Source organism: Berghia stephanieae, chromosome 1, assembly GCF_034508935.2.
Source record: "Berghia stephanieae isolate SIO BIC M18660-M18661 chromosome 1, UCSD_Bste_1.3, whole genome shotgun sequence".
Taxonomy (NCBI): domain Eukaryota; kingdom Metazoa; phylum Mollusca; class Gastropoda; order Nudibranchia; family Aeolidiidae; genus Berghia; species Berghia stephanieae.
The window spans coordinates 113,899,054-113,910,558 of NC_088360.1; the positions used below are offsets into that span (position 1 = coordinate 113,899,054).

Genomic DNA, 11,505 nt, shown 5'->3' on the forward strand with positions numbered 1-11,505 from the left:
AAAAGGTTTTAAAAGGGGTGTAGATATAACCGGGAATAATAATTACCAAAAAAATGCATTAATAAAAAAACCCAAAACAAAACATGAATTAACGATTCCACGCGAGCAGCTTAGTAAAACATCTAACATTGGTTATTACACAAAATCCCCTTGTCATCTAACAAAGAGGAACCGGTTCCTGCTCATTCTTTTTAATGCTGAAATGTATGTATTAATGAAGCATTTATAGGTATGACAACAAACGATTATATAATATAGGATTTTGAAAAGTCAAGATATCATGGAAAGAGATATTAACAACTGTCGTACTTTGAATGTTAAAAAATAAATTTGGCTAGAAAACTCGTCCTTCAAATATCGGTCGATTTAGATCACCCTCACCTTGGCAAAAACTCTCAAACTTGTTATATTCGTACCATTTTCTCTTTATCTATTAACATATTAAGAGTAGGTGTGTAAGTAGAATTCTCACCATTTCTGCCCGCCAGATCAAACGTTCGAACATATTAAACTTTGTGTAACCTTAAACATTTTATAGTCTGATTAAATAATTATATGAGAACCAATAACCTAACCTGTTGTCTAAAACAGTAACAAAGAGTTGAGTGACGTCAATTTGATTTATTCTTTACTCACTATGTATTTAATAGAGCCAGTCATGGAGACAGCGTTCCCTTCTCTGTCTACAATAGCAGCGTGGGAAGTTCCGTTTCTTTTGCACTGTAAAACTTTGGACCATAATATTGGAAATCAAACGTTCTTGAATCTTTTATGGGCAACCTCGTTTCTCTCCATAAGCTCTCGAGGTGAGATTTTTGACAATCTGTGAAACCATACATTTAATGTAGATAGATTGAAATTAATTACAAGGTGTTGCCAGAGAAACAGAATGGAAAAATACCATGCCAGATAACATACTCTCTCGAATTCACATTCATGGAAAATCGAGCAAATTTGTTCGTTTTACAATGAGGATGAACTCGAGAGAGTTTAAGGGAGACGAGAAGTGTCTCGTTTTTAATCCACATAAAACTAAACCAATGGGTTTGTATATGCAATATCTCTCTGTGTCCCGAACTAAATTCATTTAAATCCGTACATGGCTTTGCATCAATTAAAGGACACAGTTTATTAATTTCCAACTCCCTGGTGAAAGTGTAAGAGTGAAATTTAATTCACTCATCACTGAAGAGTTTGACAAGAGGACATTAAATAATCAATACATTATAACTTTTTTCATAGCTCTCGATATATAATGCATATCACAGCAAGCCTATAGACTTCTGTTATTTTTTCGCAGTTGGTTTATAAAAGTTATCATTGTCATAAACTAATTATTCATTCTCTCTCACTCTCTATCTCTTTCTCTCTGTCTCTGTCTCTCTCTCTCTTTCTCTCTCTCTCTCTCTCTCTCTCTCTCTCTCTCTCTCTCTCTTTACATCTCTATTTACGTTAGTTAATTTAGTCTCGGAAAAAGGAAGTATTAAAAAAAATACGTCAGTACCGCTTTCACATCCACAAAGTTTTCATCTCCCAATTCGGTCTTTCTGGCGATCGAAAACTTTAAGGCTTCTATGAAACGGTGGTAAGTCTCGGTCTTGGCTTTCTGAGAGGCCCAGTTATCAGTAGACATGTTATAACCTTCGAAGATAAGGGAAAAAAAATGATTAAACATATCTATATGCATTTTAGAGTTGTGGCAAGTGTTGCTGCCGTTGTATGTATGCAGTATGTATGTATGTATGTATGTATTATGTATGTAGATGTATGTATGTAGTATTATGTATGTATGTATGTTGTTTAGGATGTATGTATGTATGTATGTATGTATGTATGTATGTATGTATGTATGTATGTATGTATGTATGTATGTATGTTGTATGTATGTATGTATGTATGTATGTATGTATGTATGTATGTATGTATGTATGTATGTATGTATGTATGTATGTATGTATGTATGTATGTATGTATGTATGTATGTATGTATGTATGTATGGTATGTATGTATGTATGTATGTATGTATGTATGTATGTATGTATGTATGTATGATGTATGTATGTATGTATGTATGTATGTATGTATGTATGTATGTATGTATGTATGTATGTATGTATGTATGTATGTATGTATGTATGTATGTAATGTATGTAGTATGTATGTATTATGTATGTATGTATGTAGTGTATGTAGTATGTATGTATGTATGTATTGTATGTTGTATGTATGTAATGTCATGTTATGTAGTATGTATGTCTGTATGTAGTATGTAGATGTAAGATGTATGTTGTATGTAGTATGATTATGTATAAGTATGTATGTATTAATGTATGTATGTATGTATGTATGTATGTATGTATGTATGTATGTATGTATATGTATATATGTAATTATGTATGGATAGATGGATGTATGCAGGCAGGAAGGCAGGTAGATATGTAGATAGGTAGATAGGTTGGTAGATAGGTAGGTATGAATCTATGAAGGTATGAATGTATGGGTGCTGTATGGATGTATAGATAGATGGATGTTTCTGATATAGAAATAGATAGATTGGCAGAAAGAAAGAGGGAGAAAGAGAGAAAGAAGGAAAGAAATAAAAAGAAAAGAAAGAGAGAACGTAAGAAAGAAAGAGATAGAAAGAGAGAAAGAGAGAGAGAGAGAGAGATAGAGAGAGAGAGAGAGGTGGATAGATAGATAGCTAGCTAGATAGATAGATAGATAGATAGATAAAGAGAGAGAGAGAGAGAGTGAGAGAGAGAGAGAGAGAGAGAATAGAGAGAAGAAGTCAAACGTAAGAAGAAGAAGAAGAAGAAGATAGTAGTAGTAGTAGTAGTAGTAGTATAGTAGTAGTAGTAGTAGTAGTAAGTATAGTATAGTAGTTGTAGTAATAGTAGTAGTAGTAGTAGAGAAGAAGAAAGAAGAAGAAGAAGAAGAAGAAGAAGAAGAAAGAAGAAGGAAGAAGAAGAAAAGAAGAAGAAGAAGAAGAAGAAGAAGAAGAAGAAGAAGAAGAAGAAGAAGAAGAAGAAGAAGAAGAGAAGAAACTTATCATGACTAGAATGGAAAAGCAATGGAACTTATTGATTTTATAATAATACGATCCAATGAAATATGTCCACCTGTCCTGACTGGCAAAACAATACCCAAACGTTTGTAATGATAAATAAGAGAACTGTAAAACGGATGATCTCTTTGGCTGAAACTCTTATGATCTCCACCACCTCGCCCATCTATATAACAAAATATAATATAAATATAAATAGGAAATAAGGATAATATATTTAATTTGTATCGTGTCGTTTAAGAGCTAATACGTTTTACAAACCTTTAAATACTCTGCTAAACTTTCATGCATAGATAATATTTTTCAGTTTTATAAATTATATTTAATTTTAATTTGACAATTTTCGGTATATAATCACCATTTCAATTATCAAATATCAAAGACAAATGTCATAGCCGTAGTATAATTTTCCCTATAAACATTCATTTTACATGTTCACCTTTATACATTCGAGAGTTTCAATTAATGTATATACAAAATACAAATGAAATCCAAATTCATCCAACTTTATTCACCGCAATCAAATATTATGTTGTTTAGTTCTTTATCAATGGAATTCTTAAAAAACATAATTGAATTAGAATTTTTAAATCTTCATATTTTTTATTAGCAAAATAGTTTTCCTCTTGCCGCTTTTCTTTTACAAATACCTGATAGGATGGACAAGATGTAACTTAGATGAGGACCAGCTGACGGCGAGGGTACAGAGTACAAAGTCCGGCCACCAGCAGGTCAAGAACTGTCGGTTTCTTGACAAGGGCCTGGTACTTGTCGAGGTCTTCCTGCGTGATTATACCACCTGTCAAGAAAGGGTTTATGGAAATAAATACCCGTATCATATTATTCTCGCAGCACATGACTTAAAAAGTAAACCGTCCAAGTAAAAGATGTGTTGATGATGATGATAATGATGACAATGATGACGATGATGATGATGACCATGATAATGATGCTGCTGCTGCTGATGATGATGATGATGATGATGAGATGATGATGATGATGATGATGATGATGATGATGATGATGATGATGAAGATATGATAGTCATCGATGAGGTTTATTATTATTGTCATTATCATTTTTATTATGGTTACCATCATAATCATTATCATTATAATAATAATAATAATTATTATTATTTTATTATATTATTATTATTATTATTTATTATTATTATTATATTATTATTATTATTATTATTATTATTATTATTATTGTTTTATTATTATTATTATTATTATTATTATTATTATTTTTAAATTATTATTATTATTATTATTATTATTATTATTATCATCATTATTTGCATCATCACCTTCATCATCATCATCATCATTATCCTCATCATCATCATCACCTTCATCATCATCATCATCATCAATCATCATCATCATCATCATCATCGTCAATTCATCAATTACCTTCGTCTTTCAGGTCACTGAGTATGTCTTGTGCAAGGGCTCCTTTGTAAAATGACATTGGATCTTCAGCAATCCGTTCCATAGTCCTGGCAAGTTTGGGCATGCGAATAATGCTATCTACCTTTTTCATTTGGTTGGTCTCATCAAGAAACATTCTAAAACGAACGAAATATTTAAGATATGGAAATTGATGATGAAATATGGATGACCAAAGTGACGAAATAATTATCAAGAGGTTTGAACACAATAAAAAATTTAGCTAAAAAACGTCAATGAAGGCTCTAATCTAATGAGCCCTTGAATGTAAGTGATATCATCGGATAGATCATTACAGTGCACTCCGGATAAGACGATGCCCAGGGGAACCGAGAAAAAATCGACTTATCCGAAAATCAACTTAACCGGAGTGTAACCAAATGAGCAAAAACTCATTTGAACAAAGCAAACCAATCTAGAATAAGTATGTCCCTTCATATCGCGCGGTCTCTGTAGTGGTCATGAGAGGCTCCTACCCCCAATAGTCCCGTAGAGGAATCAGAATACATAAAAATCGGAATTTGAGATTTAAAAAAAAGCGGAATCAACTTACTGTTATTGACTATGACATACTTTGCAACAGAAAATGTAATAGACAATCCAAAAGTACTCAAATGATTAAAAATAAAAAATGTGTAAAAATGTACAGATTGTGTAAAGACTAAAAATGGGGTCAAATAATAATAGAGAACCCCCAGGTCCTGGCCGTCTGAGAGCAAAGCATTGAATGGATGGATTTAACCTTGTCAGGACCCCCCCCCCCCCCACACACACACACCTAATCAAGCAAACGCGCGTGCCGGTACCCACACACACACACACACACACACACACACACACACACGGACACAGGGCTAAAATTAAATAGGGAAAGAAGCTGACCGTACTCAAATAATATTATTACCGATTGAAGCCAACATATAATATTACCAAGGTCATTGACCTCACGAATTGGAGTCACAATAATAATAATAATAATAATAATACTTCGGTCAACCCCCCTCCCAAACATATAATATTATCCGACATCAGCAGCACACACTTTGAAGAGACTAATCAACATACAAAATGTGTGTTGATTGACCATAGGAGATGACGAAATAAGCCAGAGCTCATTTTTTTTCGCTAGAGATTTTTAAAAAAAAATTTCCTCGATGAGAATGTGGAATGTATACCAATTAAGTGAAATTATTCCGCGAAAAGCGGAAGGGTAGGAGCCTCTAGGTCAAGGTCATGCTTCTTGTAAATCGTTGAGACAGAAATAGCTGGTATGCCAATTTCCTATGCGATGATTTTCTGTCGCATACCAAACTTTCCAATGCATCGAATCTTCCTTTTCCGCAATAGGTTTGCCATTGTAGTTGTAAACTTGACTTGACTTCCTCTTGATAAAATTGATACTAATTAAGAGGGCCATTATAAAGGATGGCCTGGGATTAGAACCAAAAAAATCTTGAACTTGAAGTTGCGACAATGTAAAATTTGAGATGAAGAAATTAAAGTTATTCAATACTGCTCATGTACATTGAACACGGACGTCGGGCAAAGCACCTACATCACATCGATGTGCACTAATCGTTCACAAAATTCTTACTGGTAGCTTTTTTAACCAATGGAAATACTTGTTTATTTGTGATTTTTTTTTTGTAGTCATGAGTGATATGAACATCGACTTAAGCGACATCGACTTATGTGGAGTTTTTTTTTTTACTAATGTTATATAGGAAGAAGGGGGAGGGATCAAGAAAAAAAATCGACTTGGGTAAAAATCGACTTAGGCAACGTCGACGTATCCAGAGTGCACTGTATTTATCAATGATAGGTGAATATGAAAAAGGATCAATTACGAGATCAGTCTTATGAAATTGACTTTTTAGACATCGAACGACTTTAGTCTAATAGTAACAGTAGTGCCAGAGTTGCAGTGTTTCTTTTCTGCTCTGTTTGCCGAAGATGTTTAGGTCTTTCAATTAAGTTACCTGAAATACAGAGAAAAATAATTATTATGGAAAAATTAGTATCTTAGTTAGGAGGTCAGCACCAATCTGAGGTCAATTGAACCCCGCTATTTGCGCCCGGATATGACGTCTTTTGTAATAAATAACGACACGACCAAAACCTATAATTTCATAATCAACCGGTATAATACGTTTATCTGAAAGAGAAGTTGTAGTGATGTTAAATACAACATGTGCTCAGCTTTTAGTTCCATAACCTTTTGTACTACTAAAACAAATTCAAAGTAATGGCTTGTATTGGATTGCTTTTGTTTCTTAAATATAATACTTAATGAATCTCATTACCAACAATGGTCTCATTTGCATTTCTTTGAAAGAATGATTATGAAGAAAATATACATATAATATAATAGCGAATGGTAGTTCAAAGAAAAACTGTTTTGTCACTATGGTACAGCCCCCTTCTCACTTTGACCTGTGAAGGCGATTTAATACTACTATTTAAGTTAATGAAACTTATGCGGCAAACCTTAAAGAAAAGCTTGTTACACGCAATTCCTCGTCCTGGCACTTAGCAGGATGAACTTGTCTCCTCATGATTGTTAGCCACTAGTAGCAATTCATATTTCAAAACGCTGAGAGAATGTTGATTATAAACTGTAGATATAGATAAACGCTATTTATGAGCATATTTATTCCTTTCTTAAAGGAGTAAAAAGCGCATGTCCGTTGCATGCTTTATCATCGGGAATAAACTCTGGCTCCATGGACCCAATGGCTCTGAAAGTTTGCATTGTTCTACTTACTCGAATCCTTTCATTTTCTCTTTGTTTGGCGACAGTTGGCGAATCAACCCATCATAGGATAGTTCGGTGAGAGGAAAACCATTGCGGAGTATATCGATTGTAGGAGTTAACAATCTTTTCCAAGGAAGAGAGCCAAACCTTGAATGCATTTCTATATAGCCTTTTAATAGCCCGGGGATGCCAACAGAAAGTCCACCTATTTGAACAATGAAGAAATAATTTCAATCAAGTGTTAAAATTCTTATGCTTTCTTGCAGAAATAAACTGATATATTCCATATGAAATATAGCCATTAAAAGTTTTAATGGCATTAAGATCAACAAAAATGGAGGGTTGGTTCTGGCCATCACTCAAGCTCTGCAAACTACACACACACACACACACACACACACACACACACACACACACACATATATATATATATACATATATATATATATATATATATATATATATATATCGTATCGTATCGTTTAAGAGCTAACAGGTTCTTAAAACGTTTAAATGCTCTGTGTAACTTTTATGCATAGATACAATTTATCGATTATATAATTAGTATTCAATGTCAATTAATTGATAATAAAGATGATTAAATATCTAGAGAGGTGGGCCTTTGGCCTACCAACCTCCGCTGCACGTCCAACTCGCCTCGAGCATGCATTCACGTAAAATATAAAGATTTTTTTTAAAAACCTACCTCTGTTTCAAAAACTAGCATGTTTCAACTTTCTAAGAAACATTTTGATTTTTCAGAACTTTTGTTCGTTAAAAAAATACCGGCCAATCTGACCCGTTGAGTCGAATGAAAACGAAATTTTGTTGTTTACACGGTTCAAAGGAAATGCCGTAAATAAGCTTTCATGGACTTCCTGCTTGTTTTTACAGTGTCACGTGACCGTTTTGAGAAATTTGACGTCTGCTACAAATAATTAGACCGGTGGGGGGTAGATATTTTCGTTGGAGCAGAAAAAAAGTGAGTATTATTTCTTGTACTTGTAGAGAGGCCTAGGGTCCACCAGCAGACCAGTTGATTGAGTGAAAGAGAAAAAGGCCTTTTTTATCCGCCGCCACCACCACCTTGAAAGAGTGGAGGGGGGGGGGGGGGGGGGGGGGTGCATGCCGACGAAAGTGTCGCTTGGTGACCTTGGTGACGTAGAGGTGACGTAGAGCATCTCAAGGATACTGGCAGTTGCAGGTGTTCTTAACCCCTTAACAGCGAAGCTAATATTTTGCTTTTAGATAATAGTTTGCTTTTATCTTTATTATCGTTTCCACCAAGAGAGCAGTCAGACTATCGCAACTCGGACTTCAATTGTCTATAATCGTTTTGCCGTTACTTGTCTTTTGATGATAGAAGATTTGGTGTTAGGTCAAAGAGCGAATTTCGCCGCTAAAAGGTTGCATTGCTCCTGGGTTTGCTCTCCCTCCCCCCCCCCCCCCCCCCCCCACCTTTTTTTTACCTTAGTATTGTTGGTTGCTGCTATTTCCCTTTTTATGATTAGCAAGTGCCGTAGGAGTCTCACAGGATGCAGGAGTACTGCAATTAACCCTTTGCCAGTGACACTGATTTTTTTGTTTTCAAATAATAGTCTTCATTTATATTATTTTTAACGCAGAAAAACAAAACGTTTCCACCATAAGAGCAGTAAGAATATTGATAAAAAGCGCTTTGAGCACGTTGGGTGGATATTGCCCTATATAAAAGCTCATGTTTTTAAATTGTATTTTGTTTTTTGTCTTTTGATGAAAACGGTAAGATTTTATTTTTGGTCCAAGTAAGATTGATATTCGCCTTTAAAAGGTTAAGTTTTTTTGGGTTTTTTTCAGGTTTTTTTTTTTTTCAAATGCCTAGTGAGAGAGAAATAACAAAACAATCATACATGTATCTGCAAACAGCAGAACGTTTTCATTTTACAATGAGATGGGAAGGGGAAGGGATAACACTATGACAAGAGAGAGAGAGAGAGAGAGAGAGAGAGAGAGAGAGGAGAGAGAGAGAGAGAAGATGGGGGGGGGGGATAGTAAGGGGAATGGGAAAAGATGAAAGAAACAATGGGTTGCCTCTGATGACGTAGATCAAAGGATTGTTACAGCGGTGTTCACGGTGCGTACTTCGTGAAATTTTAACCTTTTACAGTGACACTGATTTTTTTCTCCAGATTGCTTATGCAGAATAAATCGTTTCCACCAAGACAACAGTAGTAAGAGTATATTTCGACTCGGGCTTCAATTAAACTATAAATCGCAAAGCTTGTCTTTTAATGATAACATTAAGACTAAGATCTGGAGTTTGGGGAGTGTAAGATGGAATCTCGCCATTAATGGTTAAAATTGTTTTGATTTTTTAAAAAGGAAGTGGTTATTCAGTATCAGATACTGAATAGTGCTTTGCCACTATTCAGTATCCGCAAGGAACTCTTTTTTTATAGAGAGAGTGAAAAGTGCGACAATCTCGGTTGAATACGGAGTTATAGTTAGACACCGAAGCTCGCCTAACGAACGACTTGCCCAACACGTGACCATTTTTTTTCTCGCGTCCTCTCGTCTAATCTCGTCACTCCCGAATAGAAAGAGGAGGCGGAGCTCATATGATATAACGCAATGAAAGTTCTGTCCGGTGACGGGTGGGGGGATATCACCTCTCCAAAACTTACCTTATTATATGAGATCTTGAGATTCTTATCCAATCATCGATTGCTCGTTTGACAGTTCGCTTGTGAACAGTTAGGAGACCATCTCTTGATTTATGGGCAGGCTGACCGACTTCCAGATTGAACACGTGCAGTAACTGACAGCCCGATTCAAAGTTGCAAAAATATTTTGATCGTAATTTTTTAATTCCTGCTATTAACATAGATCAAAATAACAAAGTAAAAGTGGCAGTCAAATACATTTTTAAATGTCTAAATAGACATGATTAAATGTCACTAAATATTCAGTGCCACCATCGTTGGTGGATATAAGCTGTTTGACTCTGAGCTTAAGGTTCGAGAGTTCAAATCCCAGCAGGGATAACTTTTTTTTTTTCCCCAATATTTTAAAAATTCCTTCTGTCTATTAAAACTTTTGTTTTAATAATTTTATTTGCTTGTAATATACTTTAGTGTTGATATTATACTATTGTTCTTTTATTTTTATTATTATTATTGTTGTTGTTATTATTATTATTATTATTATTATTATTATTATTATTATTATTATTATTATTATTATTATTATTATTATTATTAATATTATTATTATTTCTACTTACATACTATTATTATTATTATTATTATTTTTGTTGTTGTAATCGTCATCATCATCATTATTATGATTATGATTATTTTTTTAAAAATCAAGTAGTTGGAGTAATTTAATCAGTTATCGATTTATTACGAATATCTTTTATGTGTTATAATCTCGTTGTTGTTTTTCATTGATTTGCTCTTCTATTGTTTATTACTTTTTAAAATCTTGCTTTTTTCTGTTTGTCTCATTTGTTGTTGTTGTTGTTGTTGTTGTTGTTGTTGTTGTTGTTGTTGTTGTTGTTGTTGTTTGTTTGTTTGTTTGTTTTTTTTTTGTTTTGTCATCTTAGACAAACCCGATTCATTATAAATATGTGAACAGACTTTCTGCCATTTTTAATTGAGCGATGTACTTCCGTGAATTAATTGCCGTATTATATTAAAATTTACGTGTAATAATAATAATAATAATAATAATAATAATAATAATAATAATAATAATAATAATAATAATAATAATAATAATAATAATAGTAATAATAATAATAATAATAATAATAATAATAATAATAATAATAATAATAATAATAATAATAATAATAATAATAATAATAATAATAATAATAATAATAATTTAAATAGATACTGAATATTAGACTACAATTGACATCTATTTACTGAATACACGTGGTATTTTTAGGGGTGTTTCTTTTTTTACGAAACACGCCGAAACCCGACAAAGTTATGGGAAGTAGGCAGCAGTGGGGAGTGAACCTGGGACTGGGTTTCGTAAAAAAAAAAAAGCAATTACTTTTTTTAAGAAACCCGACAATATCCGACAAAGTTATGGAAAGAAAGTAGGCAACAGTGGGGGAGTAAACCCGAGACTCAGAGAACTGTACACTATTGGGAGTAAACCCGAGACTATGGTTTTTCGACGGGTTTTGGCGGGTTTCGTAAAAAAGGAATTGCTTCATTCTTGTCTGGTACCC

General features: G+C 33.6%; 1 protein-coding gene and 1 long non-coding RNA gene across 2 annotated transcripts; both read right to left on the bottom strand.

The window, feature by feature from the left end:
* Positions 1–792: 792 nt before the first annotated feature.
* Positions 793–3,773, bottom strand: LOC144965239 (uncharacterized). The gene is made up of 3 exons (XR_013643981.1): positions 3,716–3,773; positions 1,505–1,641; positions 793–823 (listed from the first exon to the last, which is right to left on the bottom strand). It is a non-coding gene; the product is annotated as an uncharacterized LOC144965239 (long non-coding RNA).
* A 705-nt stretch (positions 3,774–4,478) lies between these two features.
* On the bottom strand, positions 4,479–7,435 carry LOC144962576 (glutathione hydrolase 1 proenzyme-like). Its single transcript, XM_078895625.1, has 4 exons — positions 7,287–7,435; positions 6,826–6,848; positions 6,429–6,501; positions 4,479–4,641 (listed from the first exon to the last, which is right to left on the bottom strand). The coding sequence occupies exons 1-4, from the start codon at positions 7,433–7,435 to the stop codon at positions 4,479–4,481; spliced, it is 408 nt and encodes a 135-aa protein (XP_078751751.1).
* Positions 7,436–11,505: the final 4,070 nt, after the last annotated feature.

Coding starts and splice junctions, on each gene's coding strand:
- LOC144962576 (XM_078895625.1), bottom strand. CDS start 7,435: ATGCATTCAAGGTTTGGCTCTCTTCCTTGGAAAAGATTGTTAACTCCT. Junction 6,849..7,286: donor GAGAAAATGAAAGGATTCGA/GTAAGTAGAACA, acceptor ATTCTTTCAAAG/AAATGCAAATGAGACCATTG. Junction 4,642..6,428: donor ACTGCAACTCTGGCACTACT/GTTACTATTAGA, acceptor CGTTCGTTTTAG/AATGTTTCTTGATGAGACCA.